This window comes from Pholis gunnellus (genome assembly GCF_910591455.1).
Source record: "Pholis gunnellus genome assembly, chromosome: 10".
In the NCBI taxonomy this organism is placed as follows: domain Eukaryota; kingdom Metazoa; phylum Chordata; class Actinopteri; order Perciformes; family Pholidae; genus Pholis; species Pholis gunnellus.
Window position 1 is genome coordinate 16927184 of NC_136537.1, and position 16013 is coordinate 16943196.

The 16013-nt window shown below is 40.9% G+C and overlaps 3 protein-coding genes across 5 annotated transcripts; all 3 read right to left on the reverse strand.

Moving 5' to 3' along the window:
* Positions 1–641: 641 nt before the first annotated feature.
* cd40lg (CD40 ligand) lies at positions 642–2419 on the reverse strand (the record flags this gene model as incomplete). Its single annotated transcript, XM_079167348.1, has 4 exons — positions 642–1313; positions 1437–1514; positions 1618–1660; positions 2219–2419. 4 exons carry the CDS (start codon positions 2417–2419, stop codon positions 931–933), a joined length of 705 nt encoding a protein of 234 aa, XP_079023474.1. The 3' UTR covers positions 642–930.
* A 1775-nt stretch (positions 2420–4194) lies between these two features.
* tmtops3a (teleost multiple tissue opsin 3a) lies at positions 4195–8721 on the reverse strand (the record flags this gene model as incomplete). Its single annotated transcript, XM_079167542.1, has 4 exons — positions 4195–4395; positions 4840–5073; positions 6682–7010; positions 8337–8721. 4 exons carry the CDS (start codon positions 8719–8721, stop codon positions 4195–4197), a joined length of 1149 nt encoding a protein of 382 aa, XP_079023668.1.
* A 2570-nt stretch (positions 8722–11291) lies between these two features.
* vgll1 (vestigial like family member 1) lies at positions 11292–15335 on the reverse strand. Of its 3 annotated transcripts, none has more exons than XM_079167351.1 (4): positions 15202–15335; positions 14148–14350; positions 13707–14054; positions 11292–12688 (listed from the first exon to the last, which is right to left on the reverse strand). In XM_079167351.1, the coding sequence occupies exons 2-4, from the start codon at positions 14335–14337 to the stop codon at positions 12651–12653; spliced, it is 576 nt and encodes a 191-aa protein (XP_079023477.1). In that variant the 5' UTR covers positions 14338–14350; positions 15202–15335; the 3' UTR covers positions 11292–12650. The 3 variants fall into 3 exon arrangements, with proteins under 3 accessions (XP_079023477.1, XP_079023476.1, XP_079023475.1); XM_079167350.1 differs by having other exon boundaries at positions 14148–14344; positions 15083–15319; XM_079167349.1 differs by having other exon boundaries at positions 15083–15317.
* Between the last annotated feature and the right edge of the window lie 678 nt (positions 15336–16013).

Below are 16013 nucleotides of genomic sequence, written 5' to 3' on the forward strand. Positions count from 1 at the left end.
GCTTCCCAGATGATCTTTCTTGTACCACTGAAAACAACATTCAGTTTGATGCACACGTGTCTTTACATACCACAAAATGATATTCGGTATCGAGTCTATTTCCCACCTCTGCAGAGGTAACCTAGATCTTCAGTGGTCTTGTTTCTTGTGGCTTAGCTTCATGAGAAAATGGGCCTTGGCTATGTTTCTCGTGTCCTAGAAATTGAAAACCAGTGGTACAGAATGAAAATGCGTAATGTTTTGCGCTTTATGTGGTTAAACTTCTGAGTAGCCCATGTAGCATCATTTTGGGAATGTCAGAAGAATATTGTGAGTCTGTTTTGTGTTAATACTATCGATGATTGTGGGTATTTTAATTTCTACAAGGCACCCAATCACCTCTAGTATTTCTAATTCATCAAACAATGCTAATTTGTTTTCAGCACTAAACTTTTTTTAGTTTACAGAAAATATCTGCACATCTTTCCTTTTCACCATTTAAAATCGTATGCATTGCCTCATACTGGGTCATGCTCATAACACCAAATATGTGGTGCTTTAGTCTGGATGTTAATGGTTAATGTATGTGTCGTCTTTACTTTACGTCTAACTAACTCCTGAATGCAAGACAAAGAAAAGAGAAGAAATCTTTTAGATTAAATATCAAAGTTTCATTTCACAACCATGCAAGCTCATTTACACCAATAAATACAGAACAACCATTCACAACTGCCACAAAAATATCACAAAATCACACAATTATATCTGATTTAATAAATTATGTTTCAGGAATGTGGTCTTTGTCTCCACGATAAAAAAAAGATCAGAATCCATTAGTTTGATTGTTGATCCAGTCTATTTAACAGCGTTCTCAGCAGACTTAAATCCAAGTACATCCACTTAATGAGTTCCCACTGTTCAGATTATGTCCATGCATGTGCTCACATAGTCCTACAGTTTGTACATCCCAAAAGTTGTGGCTCCGTCCTCGTAGTTCACCGCTAAAGGGTCTTGTACCCAGACACCGAGCTGGTTTCCTTTCTCCAGTGTGATCACCTCTCCCTGCGTGGCCGTGCACAGGTGAGGGATCGATGCAGACCCGCTGCCGCTGTCCAGGTTGCAGTAGGCCTGCATCACAACCTTCTCCTCCACTTCTTTATCATTCTTCCTCAGCTTCACCCTGCTGACCAGAGGGAGCTTAGGGTGGCCTTTGGAGAAGGTCACCCTGGAGTAGACGTAGTAATCGCCAGGTTCCCGGATAGTCAACCAACTCTTGCGGTAGTAGTCGATGTACCTAAGAACTGAGTGGTTGAAGTCCCACTGGAGATAACCCACTGGAGAGACAAGGAAACAGAGGTTTAAGTAATATTATTGAGAATTTTAACTGCCCGATTTTTGATTATTTTTGATTGCGTTTTTAAAAAAATCCGAAATTTGTTATTTTCAAAATTTCTTACATGCAGATTTCCCATCAGCTACCATGCGTGCCAAGGCTTTGTGGGAAGTTTCCTGCTTTTCTGATGAGCGATAACCAACTGGAGAAGAGAACAAACATCCGGTCAGAGACATTGAGTTTGCATTTTTTGTATGCAACTTAATAAAATGACTTTTCAGGAAGAAATAATGAATTTAACATACTTTTTCCTTCCTCTCCCTTTCCTAAGGGAGGCTGAAATGAAAGCTGAGAAAATGAAGATAGTAGAATGTCAGGAACAGCTCAACAATATGCTGAATGTACATTTTATAATACGTATTATGTATGTATAATATTCATAGTTTAATATCACAATATCTTTCTTCACAAAATGCTCATCTTGTAACAACACCTTGAGCTGTGAATTTCACACTTGTTTGTTCAAGAGCATTTCCTGTGATTCAAACACAGTGTCATTGGCCTGACTGTTATATTTCGACTTGACAAACCCAGTGCGGTGTGGTATGAAGTTGCTTCATGTTTCAGAATTAAACTGAATTAATTTTGCACAAAGAAATGTAATGATCTGTTTGAGTTTTATTTATTTTTTAGCTTAAATTTGAAGTTAAACAGTAGACAATAATACAAATAACAATTTTGTTCTTCTTTTCTTGAAAGGCATTTATATATTAGGCAAAGTAAAACTTTAAAACTTGTAATGGCTTGGACGATTACTGTATAATTACGATAATAATACAAGCGGCAGTGCCATCAACTATACATCTACACTGTACTATAGTTAAAAGAAAAAAAAATAGATTTTACCATTTTGTCATTGTGGTACAGATAGATGAATCCTCCGATGGACAGAAACAGATGCAGCAACACTACACAAACTATAAACCGGACTAGAGACTTGCTGTGGCCTTTTGAAGGAAATGGACCCGGGATGAGGACCGGGTGGGACCCGCTGAGGCGCGGAGGCACCGGCGGTGGAGCCATGCTGGTCTGGTAGGTGTTGATCATGGTGGAGACGAGTGGTGAAACCTAAAGAGCCCTGGCGTCCGTGACAGCCCATGCACTTCTGAGCCACTGTTCTCTCAGGCAACTGAGTTTTTCTCTCGCTACTTCCTGGAAGCTCTGAGATCTAGATCCGTGACCTCTGAGGGGTTCATGTACAAATGTGTGCGTGTTGCCTGACATACCTCTTTGCATGCCATGATGCCTTGTATTACTCAGTATGTCTATGTCAATGTGGCAATACTCAAATTCCCAAGACGTTTAGTATTTAATTCGTTTTTAAAGTAGAACATTACACAGAGTACACCCAAAGGTCAATGTATTAAGTGTTAAATGGTTATTTTACACAGTTTTGATGCTCTGGGTATTTTCTGAGACCGCACCGCAGTAGCAGCAAATAGATATGATTTACAGAGTAATAACAAAAGCAGGAAATAAGACACAACACAATGTTAATAAAACATCAATAAAACCGCTCAGTGACCACTAAAGAAAAGCTGGCTGTATGTGCACAAATGTTCACAATGTTGGTTTGATTATTTCAGTTATTTACATCACAAGTTATTCAAGTGGAACGCCTTTTAAATAGGACGCAATGAACCAAAGTCCAGATTAGTAAAGCCTGCTCCAGTTCAATTCAACTAGAACATGTTTATTTCGGTACACAAGGTCTTCAATCTTTGATAACAGCTGCAGTATATGTGAACTCTGCTTGGTTGTGGTGGAACATTTGTCTGAAATGAGACCCACTAATGTTTTTCATTGTACCCACAGAGCCTGTTAAGGCTAATGTGAAATGTTTTTACTGTGGTGTATTCACACAGTATACAGGGCGCTGCATAAGTGCAAGGTGTCACTTTGCAGATGCAACTTTGTCGTTGTTGCCATATGCTGGCTTTGCCTGTATGAGGTTACAGAATAAGTTGTTACTCATCAGGTACGTGCTGCTTTAAATATCCAGAGCCTGAGAGCCTAAGAAAATCAGGTCACCATAGCTTTGATACTTTAACAAGTATCAAAGGGTTGTTTTGACCAAGTCTTAGTGTTATATTTTTAAATAACTGTTGGGTTATTTCTCTAAATTCAAATAGTGTCTGGTTTTATCCACTCTGACTCTGTTTAAACTAATACGTCACTAGTTGTTACTGATTGTTAACGTGTGTTATTGAAGTTTTGACTGTTGAGCTATATGCAAATCGTTTTTCACAACTAACAACAAGTTTGTAACAGTTTTAGGGTCAAACTTGAGCTTTTCATATCTAATACTGTACCGATAAATAATACTAAGACTTGGTCAAAATCACCCTTTGATACTGGACAAAATCAATCCATATTGCATCGGTGCTACGGTGACTAAAGCGGGTAACATTTTTAGTGCGGTCTTTTACTGCATTCATTTGATACATATGATACATTCTTACTTGAAATAATAACTCAAAATCAATGCTCAAGAGCAACTCACACACATGCAGTCCAGCAAAGCGCCGTACATTCTTGTATTTTCAGAGCATTCATTCAAAATATGTAGATTGGCACTTGCATATATGGATGGTCATCACATGACCAAATTAAATATGCATTTTAGCAGAGGCTGAACTCTATGGCACTGAGTTTACATTCAAATGTTACAGAGTTGAGAGTGACGTTCATCTTCACACGTAAAATCAATATCAGGGTGTCAAGAATGGTGTGTCCTTTGGTTGCACTTTGGACAACAAGAAAAAACGAAAACATTTCTTTTAAACGTTCACAGTCTGTCAGATGAAAAAGATGAAAAGCTTTTAAGGAGTGTAGTGGACAACGAGAGTGTGGCGGTCATTGTGCCGGCTGCTGAGGATCTGACGCTGTGAAGAGCGGAGGGAGGCTTCTCTGTGGACGAGGAAGGAGCCAGAGAACTGTGTCCTCGGAGTCGGGTGCTGCTCTCCTTGAACAGACTGGGGTTCAGAGCTGCACTTCATGAAGGCCACAAAGCATCTGTAAAACTGCGTACAAGTACAAACGATTAAGGCGATATCCAGTAAGCTTGAATTTGGTAATTTTCAGGAAAAATATATAAAGATTCTTTTGATTTTTAGACAAAATAACACATTTAGCCATTGTTAAATAGCACTGAAAAAACAGATAGTAGTGACAAGCAGAACCTAACAACACAAAGATATTTCCAACAACGGAGAAGAGACACTGAGAGTGAAAATAATAACTGAGACTGAGCTGTATCCTCAATGTCACAGAGGCATGGGTGCCATTGAGTTTTCCTCTGTGGATGAAACCACTCTATGTTCCTCCCCGCTTTATATTTAGATAAGGCTGAGCCATCGTATGAACTTCAACCACCAGATCTTCCACACCGTGCTTCAATCTGGTAACAAAAGCCATGGAGACAATACATTCTGCGTCATCATTCCCCCCCCCCACCCTGCCCTCACCTGGTTGTTGAAGAACATGTAGATGACGGGGTTGATGACAGTGCTGAACTTGGCCAGGACAGCGGGAACCACGCTGGCCATGGGAGTGACCAGCCCGGACCGACCGAACGTGGCCATCAGTGCCATGATGCCGTAGGGCATCCAGCACAGCATGTAGCACGACACCATGGACAACACCATCGTCAAAATGTGCTGCTCTCTGCGCTGAGCGGCCAACATATTGATCTTACCCACCTGGAAAGCGGAGGAGAGGAAAAGGTTGCACAGGTTAAACCTGTCTTGACAATAATGTTACCCAATGTTGAGTTAAATGGGAGAGGGAGAGGTAGATAAGATGAGGTTTTTAATGCCTCTCACGCGTTCATTTCTGTGTTTTTTTATTTTTGATCAATCATTTCTTTATGTTACGCCATCCGGTGGTTGTATTAAAAAAGACACTATTGACAATACTGCATGATTAAATGTTGTTGGACAGCAGCGTGGCCACTATACGCCCTGTTCCATTACATCTGTCCTGCTGGTTTCACCTGATGTAAAATGAGCTCATATATCATTATCCAAGCAGTTAAAGCAGCATATCCTCTGCGGTGATTGTCACCTCCTCAGTATTGATTTCATGCCTCTGTGGTCACAGTCTGGTTTAATTAGCACTGTGATGCTCATCGCGGAGCTTGGTGAAGAAATGAGCGTGTCGGGGCAGGTGAAGGAAATGACTGTCAAATGACTGCACACTCAATTACACTTCGCCTGGTGTGGTATTAGGTCACAGCCTTCGTTGCTCTCGCTCCTCGGTCCCCTGTCATGTGATACGTACTCTGACAACGTTCAATTAGCAGTGATTTCTGCATGGCTTAACTTTTGTTTGGAATATCACCCACATAATACATCTGAGAAGCATCACTTAATACAAAGCCTGTTCACATTTCGTCTCACCACAAAGACTAGAATATGGCCGAAAAAACTCAAGGAGTGCTACGGAATTGAGCTCCAATAAATGAATTGGAAATAAATGTTTTGTTCTTTTGTTTTGGAATAAAATTATATTTATTTGTCCAATTTCAATTCAAGAAGTCAAAATTGTGGAACGGTAAATCTCAAAAAAGTGTGTGTGCGCTTTATAAACAGCATCATGAAATGAATATAAATGTGATGCTGTCATGTGGAGAAAAAAAAGATCCGAGCTGATATAAATGTCATCTCTCCTTCTGATGTGTCACTTTAAACCACCTTTGAGAAGCCAGCAGAGGCTCGGTTTCTAAGAAAAGCCTAAGTCGGGGCTCCAGTCGCAGGGAGACTGGTGACTAGCTGAACCTCTATTCACCGGTACAGTAATCAAGTCTGCAAAGCTCTCTGGCTCCCTCAGGTGCTTAGAGAAAAAATGGAGGTGCTTATATAATAGCAGGTATCCAATAGTAACGGGTTGCTGCCACAATCTAAAAATACCTTCTAGGTGATTCATTGATAGGAGTAGTAGTTGCAAAGTGCAGGAAGGGGTCCAAAGCCAACTGGGTGCCCTTAATTGTCAATTATTTGTGTGAGTGGGAGGTTTATGTAAGCCCCACCATGGTGGGGATGAGTCACTGAAACTGACGTGGTTTGTTGCCCTCAAGAACACAGCCAGCCGAGAACAAACTTGATGTTCTCTACTTGCCCTCATTCCTTCTCCTGTAGGACACATTGGTAAGATAGTACAGAGCTGTAGCTTCTGGGAGTATCTGGCTTGATATATATATTTCTGTCCCTCGTATTTTTGTGGTTATTTGTCTGGTTTTGTCAGTTAATTTGTGAATTGAAATAATTATCCTTATTAAGAGTGCAACAGGTTAGTCTTAACTCACTCACCCTCCTGATTGTCACCAGGATTCGGCCGTAAGAGTAGACCATGAGCAAAAAGGGCAGCAGCAGGCAGAAGATGAAGAGACACAGCACATACGAGACGCTGGCGGGTGAACGGAGGTGCCACTGGACGGAGCACGAGGTACCGGGGCCCTCTGGTCCGTAGCTGCTCCAACCCAGTAAGGGCGGCAAGGTCCAGAGGAGAGAGTAGAGCCAGGAGCCTCCGACAAAGAGCCGGGCCTTCCTGAAGTCTGACTTGTCGACCTGCGAGGAACGCAGCACGGCGGTGTAGCGCTCATAGGAGAGAACAGACAAGGACACCAGGGACACAATACCTGAGAGATCAAGAGATGGAGAGGGAGAGAATGCAATTCATAAGTCATTCATCCTTACAAGGACCACCTCTCATTTAGCTCTGGATGGAGAACAGCTATGATGTTCTTGGGCCCTTGGTTTTATTGAATTAAAAAAGAAAATAATGGAGTGAAGAAATCTTTACTTTTTTTAATGTGAAAGTAGATGTTTTTTGTCAAAAACGAAAGAAGGCTTTGTAATGTGATTCCTGATGTGAACATGTGGGTCATTGTTATATATTCAGATGGGAAAGTGATTTAATTCAAGATCATGACACGAGATCCTCATGGCAATATCTACAGTGTATGTGATATATCATGCAAACAGATAACGCTGACTAATAGGACCTTACTGAAGACCAGCTCTGTGCTGGGCTGCACCTCACCTGTATGTGCGGGGAAACAAAAGAAATATGTGTGTGTCTTTCTTCTTCAGTAACGTTTAAAGGCCAAGAAACTACACACAATCACATCAAGTCATCAAGCTGACATGTCTTCTCCTTTTCAGCCGGCGGGGCTCAACGGATGACAATGTCGCTCTGTCGATCAGTCCACCACTTTGGTCCTGATGGAAATATCTCAGCAACCATTTGATGGATTGCCGTGACATTTTGTACAAACATTCATGGTTCCCACACACTGAATTTTGATGATGCTGGTGACTTTTCCTGTTGCGCCATCATGAGGTTTAAATCTGGTTTTAAGATAAAAGTCTCAACAACTATACTTGATTGTTTGCCATGACATTAAGCAGAATCAGAATCACCTTTGTTGTCCATGTATACGTGCACATAGAAGGAATTTGTTTTTTCAATGTACTTACACAGACATAGAAATAACGGCGAGGAACAACGACAGCAAAGCTGGACAAATAAAGGTAAACATAGACAGGACTGCTCTGTACACATGTATAACACATTTATATTTATATATAAATAGTATAGTAATACATCTAAAAAGCACCAATGATCAACAATGAAATAAGAATTCAAACCTCTCGATACAAGTCAAGTGAGTTCGGTAAAGTCAAGTCCTGTAAGCTGTAAACTACACAAATAGTGCAAATAAATAAGTACATACATTCATGTTCCTCCCAGGAGGACTTTTAATAACTTTCATGTAGCGCCATCATCAGGTTAAATGTCAGTTTGCCCAATACTTCAATTTATGGCCAAGCAGTTGCATCAGCCTTTAACTTGACTGAACCCCTCATAAAACCTCCTACATTTAAACACAAGTTGGTGGAAATTGGAAACAAGAGTAAACAGATGTAAAGTTGTGCAGGTTATCCGCACTCGTCGCACTCACCAAAGAGGGAGTTGGCGAACCCGTACCACTTGCAGCCGTGCTCTCCAATGAGCCATCTCCCGTGCAGACTCGCGGCGAAACTGAAGGGCGTGCCGAAAACGCACACGAGGATGTCGCTCAGACTGATGTTCAACAGGATGACATTGATGGGCGTCCAGAGGGAGCGAAACTTTGCGAAGATCAGAAGTGCGAGGAAGTTGTTGAGGATTCCCGCCACTAAAATGAAGCCGAGGCATACTGCCACCACCGTGTGGCCGGTCCGGCTCAGCCCGCCGGGGCTGTGGCACGCCGGGGAGTCCCGCAGAGTGGCCACGGTGCCGACGCTTGAGCTGGAGAGAGAGCTGTCTGCGGTGCTGAAGTTGCAACCGCGTACGTGGACGACCATCGCGGTGAGAGGAGAGCAGAGGGCTGAAGAGAAGCCCTGATGAGTGTGCCCTGTGCGCTCTTTATACCGGCACCCCTATAATGTATGCCAATACCCCCACCCCTTCTCTCTGCCACGCTCAAACACTCACTGTGTTTTCTTTCTTTCTCAGAGTCTCTCCAGTTATTCTAAGGACTCCTTCTGATCACAATGGCCTGTGCAAATAAGAGTAAATCCCCCAAATGTATTGCTTTCCAGCAGCAAATGCAGCGCCTTTCAAGTCTTGTGCGGAGCTCATTCTGAGACCTGAATCCCATTCGCATACCGACCTCCTTTGGCTTTTAGGATTTTCCATTGAAGATACAGGCCAGATTAAGTGATTGTCCAAAATGAAGTTATCATTTTCCAGTCTGGAGAGAATTAGTCAGGGCGTTCTGCTCCAGAAATGCAAACTTGGGTTGCATGATTTCGCTGAGCTGTGCGTTTTATATTCATTGCTGCTTTCTGTGCCAGACTGTTCCTGCTGTGCAGCTACAGTTCAATTGAGCACACAAAGTAAGACACCAACAAAGACAGTTTCACACCTGTTCAGCATTTTCTTTTTTGCACAGCATCTTTTAGGGTAAACCAACTTCCACAACAGCTTTAAAGGAGCATCCCTGTGTTTGTGTGTGTTTTATCAGACAGAGCAAATCAGCAGGAAAGGTTAAACGTGGGAGGACAAAGTAATAATAAAAAGATTGTAAGGACTGAATAATTTCAGACAAATACCAATATAATATGAAAAGACAGCGTTATGGTTCAGCTACTGAGATTATATCACTGAGATGCTGTGTCAAGCATGAATTGACTGCGTTGGCTCTGAAAGGCCTCAGAATGATGTCGGTGTAACGGGATTCTGCAGGAAGTCCTGTTTCCAGGACCGTTAATTGGAGTGTCTTAATAATCACAGTGTGTTAAATACCATCTTTAATGCGTTTCCATTGCTGTCAAAGGACAAATTATCATATGAATAGTTACTTTGCTGAAACTCCAGGGTCATTTGTACTATCATGTACAAGCAGCTTATTGTTCCACATTCATTTCATGTTACATGGTTTCTGAATGATAGAGGCATGAATAGGCTATGAAATATCAAGTGAATCGTTTTAGAATTGTAAGTAATCCAACCTAACTCTAGCTTTTTAATAAAGCTACCACACAAACCTCAACGTAACACCACAACATTACTCTACACAATCTATCCTGCCCCAAAGCATGTGTTCAAATGCATTACTGCTAAAGCAAGCAGCAGGTCAGAAACTAAACTTAGAAAAGGCACAATATGTAGCAAAATGATATCTGTGTAGACATCCAATGCACACACTGTATGCTCTGTGCATATTTTTTTGCAAACAAATGTGTTATGTGATGACAGTTGAGATGTTTTCCTGCTCTGGCATTGTTTCATTTCAAACACAGACGTTGGTTAATGACGTGGCTTGATTATGAGATGTTTGGCCCCCAGAACACAACATGAAAGGCCTCGTATTCCACCAATGCCTGAACCTGGCTTTGGGTCCACGACCCCTACGGGAACAGTGCCCAGTAGACCCATTTGGTAACCCCTAAATGATTAATCCAGTACCAGACGGGAGGAAACTAATATTAGCACGCCATCATCAATAATCCACCCTCATTATGTGGAGATGGCAACTCCTCCATCTGTAGCCAGGGTGTCTGCAGTAACATATAGATGCTGTCATCATGTACCTCTGACTTACTATGAAAGAACATTTCAGACTCATCGACTTGACATATGATGATTAATCTCAGTGTCACTTTAGTTATAAAGGACATAAGGCACCAGAAACGGTTCTAGTCTTAGTGTCTAAATGATCCGAGGTGAAAACAAAGCTTAGTATTTTATTGACTCTGTTCTTAATCTTTCAATAAATGCTACACATGATGCATTTATGTGTCGTATATGTGATTGTCATGTCTCTTGAGTTCTATAAAAAAATGACCAGTGTTCTACTTGATTAGCCTTCAGATGATGACGTACTTTCAATCTAAACTTCCTCTCGTCTGAAGTTGAGATCAACCTTAACGATCTTGTTAACGTCCAAAGTTCGCACCTTTCAAAAAGTGTCATCAAAGTGTAGAACTTTAATTACCCTCCTCACCAAGCTTCAAGGGAAACTTGTGTTGACAGAGCCAAACGCAAGGCGCGAACATGCTCCAACAATGACAACAGACCTCTTAAGATCGACTAAAACACCACCCACTGCACTCTCCACATTTATAATGTGCACCATCACCGTCTTGATGCACTAAATGGAATAGGTCATGTGGATGTGTGAAAAGGTAGTGGAACAAAGAGCTGTGGAAATTAGGGATGGCGGTGGGGATGATGAAGGAAGCATCTTGTACTCTATTGAGTTACACTTCCTGTTGGCACAATTGTCCTTTTGTTAGTTCACTAATTGCTCCATAGACGTCATACAGCAGCAGACCTCCATTCAGCGTCTTTGTGGGGAAAAAGTGCTCATTATTGAATACTTCTATCATACAAGAAGTCATTTTTATTCCACAACACCATTTTTCCCAAAGATCATTTTATTTCATATTGCCATTCTTAATCATCAAGTCTCTGTCGGTCAATCAAGACAAACAGTGTATGTATTTCTTCACATGATTATTTCTTTCATAATGTCTCATTTATTTATTCAATATTGAACACCTTGGTTTCCACAATATCAATAACTACAGGTAAATATACATTATATGCAGTGGTGGAAGACAACAATATCATTTACGAAGTAAAAGTAGCAATACCACACTATAAATACACTCCATAACAAGAAAAAGTCCTGCGTATACAATCTACTTCAGTAGAAGTTCAGATGTATTGGCAACAAAATGTACTATTAAAAGTCAAAGTAATCATTATACAGAATGGTGCCGGCATTAAACCAATATATGTTTGAATCATTATTGGTACATTCATATTTAAGTGGTAGCCTACCTCAATGTTGTAGTAGCTTATTGTAACTAGTCGGCCTAATTATAGCTGTCAGATAAATGTGGTGAAGTAAAAAGTACAGTATTTCCCTCTAAAATGTAAACGTATAAAGTAAATGGAAATATTCAAGTAGAAATGTACTTAAGTTCTGTAGGCCTACTTGAGTAAATGTACATAGATACTTTCCACCACTGATCATATGTCTTTTATGTAATTGTATCAAAAAATATTGTACAAAACATCATTAAGTGTCAGTATTGTTCATTTTGTGTCTGATGCTCATTACTTGTCAAAGTAATGTTTTTGATACTCTTTTGTTTTACTTCAAACGTATTTCACATTTTGAATATGTTAAGTGAACACATCTGTCTTCAACACAGATGTGTTTGAGATGTTTTTTTTGCTCTTCCCAGATATTTATTTAAGTTTCTATATGATAAACAAGTCATTAACATCACTATCTTTGTCTTTGTTGTTTGTTTGAATATATGAAATATTCTCATAGCAACTCAAACTGTAGATATTAACATCAATATCTACACACTCACAAATGTTCATAGTTTAACTTACTGTAATACTGGTCTATTTACTGGTGTAGGCCCACTGAGAGAAGTGCCTGATAAAGGCAGAAGAAAAGGCCCTTCGTCCAACTGGAGCAACAACGTATAAGTGATTTATGATCTACGAGAGGAGTGACAGAGTTGAAGAACAGGTTTGTCGAAGAGTGTTCCCTTTCAGAAAGGTCGCTCCACTTGCTACATGCTGATGTACTGAGGTCATTTCAGCAAAGGAATGGAAGCGCTGCAGTGTTTATTTTGCGTGTATTCTCAGATAACACTCAGTGAGGCCTGTTTGACGAGAAATAATCTGACAGTTGAACAGAAAGCCAGGTGGCTTTGCAGATCCACCAGTATGTGGTGCGGTTGAAGCCGTCCACCGTCTCGCTTCAATACCAGTACAAGTCCTTCTTGTCCAGACGTCGTCCTGACAGAGAGGAGACAATGTCAGTGATTACTTAGCAGCGTTAATGGATGTTCATGAACAAGTTTGTCTTAAAACATGCTGAGTAATAATAAGCTGTATTACATATATTTGTATCCTTTTCACACAGGAGCATTTCTCAGAATAAGATTCACAAATTCACAAGTGGTTACCAGCAAACGAGTGAGGAAGTCAGGAACAGGTCATTAACAAATACGTAACAAAAGGTTCCTAAATAACTCAAAATAGGACCGAGTAATTACAGGTAGTCTCTTGTCTAATTAGCTAACTAGGCTTATTTGTTAAACTGCACATAATCACTTTCTATTTATGTGTCACTTTAAGTTAAATGGTAATGCATCATCATTGTAGCAAATGGGTGACTTTTTATGTGCTCTGATTTTTTTTGGGACTTTTTTTTTCTTTCTGAAGTGATTTTTAAGAAATCTGTTGTTGGGTAAGTGACGCCTCTAATTTACTTAAGAGACCTCAAAAATAGAAACATGCACATACATAACAGGGAAGTAATGGCTAAGACGGTTCCCAACTGAGACATCTCACAGTTTCCTGTTTCTGTGTCACGTGAGTTTCACTACTGCATTATGCAAATATTTCCCAATCAGCTTTCATCCATCAACAGGACGTTCACAAAGCCGGAGCAGCATCCTGTGAGGAGCTACTGGCAACTACTAACTAACTGCTCTAATGGTTTTGTGTAACAAATCATCTGCCGGGTCGGGTTACCAGTTTGGTGCTCTTTGTTGATAATTTGATGTCTAAGTCGAGATGACCTGGATGACATCACAAGGGGTTATTTCTCTCAGACTTTAGAAAGCTCCTTCAGGGCCACAACAGACACAACTACAAGTGTTTAAACAGCTCGTGTAGTGCTGCCCATGACAAATAACCCCCTTTAAACAGGACTATGTCATCGAGAAGGCACATTAACAAATATCAAGAAGTTCATCATTAGATTGTTGGAAGACAGTTTTAAAGATGTTAATTGCAGCAGAAGGCCTACCAGGTTCAAAGCCCGCAGTGGGGTCCATGGAGTCTCTAAATCCTTGAGGGACCGTCCAGCTGGGATGCAGTTCTGGCTTGGAGCTGGAGGCCATGCTGGGTCCTATCTCAACCCGATCATTATGCAGGAGGTTGAGCAGAGATGTGGCGTATTGCTGTCCGGTAAGACTCAACCCATTGGAGGACAGGGGGTAGGCGATGGACTGCAACCCGGGGCCCTCTGCTGCCCTGGCAGTAAACGAGTGCCATGAGCCTTCTGCAGGGCTGAAGTTCAGGAGACGCTCAGGGGGAGGGACCTGTGACTCTGGGTAACAGTCAACAGCACTGCCCTGACAGGGGCTGGATTCCTCTACGGGGGAAAAATAAATCATCCACTTAGTGAGGATGAATGTGTCCTGTCTGTAGTCAGGTAGGTCATACACTGTTGATTTTGCGTGCTTACCCATTTTAATAGTTTTACGTATTTTCTTCATCTTTGCTGCGGGTGCCTTGGCCTTGCAGACTTTGCTGAGGGCACGGGTGAAGTGAGCATCCACCATGCTGTTGATGTCCCCATGGAAGTAAGTCAGAATGACACAACGAGAATGCTCCTCCACCTTCACAGCCATGGGACTGTCATTTCTGTCCTCCATGGGTCAGCTGTGACTGAGACAGAACAGGTTGTTAACATTTGCATACAACAAAAGTTTTGATGTTTCTGTTGTATTTCTTTAGAGTCACACAAAAGACAGCCTAATCCATTCAAGGATTATGTACCAGTCCACATTTGTACTTGGTCTTTCTTTGCATATAGTGATTCAAAAGTTGTATTTATTGCATCCCTGAAAACACAATAGCCCTTTTCTCTTGGATGCTAATTATTGTAAGCATTTTAATCTCAATTTGCCCTGATTGACTCACAGCATATATCCTTGAAGTGAATATTTTCTCATAAAATGTACAGTCATTTTCACACAAACTGTGTAAAGTACACCTTTCATTTTGGTACATTTTACTTCTCTGTATTAACATATTTTACAATGCATGGAAATCACACGATGGTGCACAGTACGTTCACTCCAGCACCAGACGATCAATTCTGAGCAACATGTCAAGATCTGGAAGAGTTCACTTTGTTATTTGCAAAAACAAAAGTGGGCATTGTGGTGGGACATTTAAAAATACCAGAGAGGTAATATGTTGTGTGAGTTGAAATGCATAATGAATGTGCCCTACTTTTGGGAAAACATTAAGTCAGCCACTGTAACTGAAAACTATGTGACGTGTAAATAATCAGATTACATACGTGATAGAAAATAAACTGAACTGAACTGCTGTTTGTGAATCAAGAACCAAAGCATATTGTCAGTTATATTAGAAGTAACTTGCTTCTCTTACCTGACCTGATGATCGAGCAAAGATGACCAGGGAGTGCGTCCTTGCATTGACTGGTTGAATCAAAGCTAAAGTTTGCACCTAAATGGGCAGCAGACGAAATTGTTGGAAAAAAGCCTCACCTGGCTTGAGTTTGAACATCAGAGTAATCTATTGGATTCGAAGAACCAACATTAACGTTCCTCCTAGACGAAATATTCTGCTCACTGAGCCTCCAAAGTAACATGATGTGTTAGACTGGGAGGGCGTGTGATGCGTCCCGAACACAGCCAGCAATGACCAGAATGTCATCCTGCGAGTTCCTCCAGTACCTGACTGAAACCTTATTAAAACATTCCTCAGGCTCACCTTCAAAGAGCAAACAGTTTAACACCGCTGAAGTGAAATGGCAGTCAGAGAGGCTTGATTTCAAATACTATTTTAAAAAATCTGGATATTACATAATAACGTTAAACCTCAGTAACATCTTACCTGGTAGAAAATACAAAATAGTATTAGTTTTAAATAGACCTCCATATCTGAAGGACTTTATGGGTTCTGTGGTTGACTTGTAGTTCTCTGTATTCCCAATGCAATAATTCAGTGTTGGACCCTATTTACTACAATATGCTTTTTTTATACTTACTGTGATAATAACAGATCAAACTGTGTTGCATTTTGTCTGTTAAACCTAACCCTGTAGTATAATGAGATAAGCAGTGTGGTGTGACGGTAGACGGGATGCAAAGCCGATAAAACAGCGATTTTATCGAGAATGCGCAGTCCAAATCAATGACTTATACGATGGTCCCTGCTTCTTTATTCATACTCTTTGGATAGACGTCACATTAAAGGGAAGGACAATATTGTTTCTGACGCGTTGTCCAGGGCCCCATGTCAGTAATTGTTGTTGCATATTTCCTTTCAACCTTGTTCTCTGGCTCTCTCTTAACAA

Bases quoted from the DNA above. Each gene is read 5' to 3' on its own strand.
- vgll1 (XM_079167351.1), bottom strand. From the start codon at position 14,337: ATGGAGGACAGAAATGACAGTCCCATGGCTGTGAAGGTGGAGGAGCAT. The intron at 14,055-14,147 runs GTAAGCACGCAA...TTTCCCCCGTAG, and splicing joins ACGTAAAACTATTAAAATGG to AGGAATCCAGCCCCTGTCAG. The intron at 12,689-13,706 runs GTAGGCCTTCTG...CCTCTCTGTCAG, and splicing joins CACTGCGGGCTTTGAACCTG to GACGACGTCTGGACAAGAAG.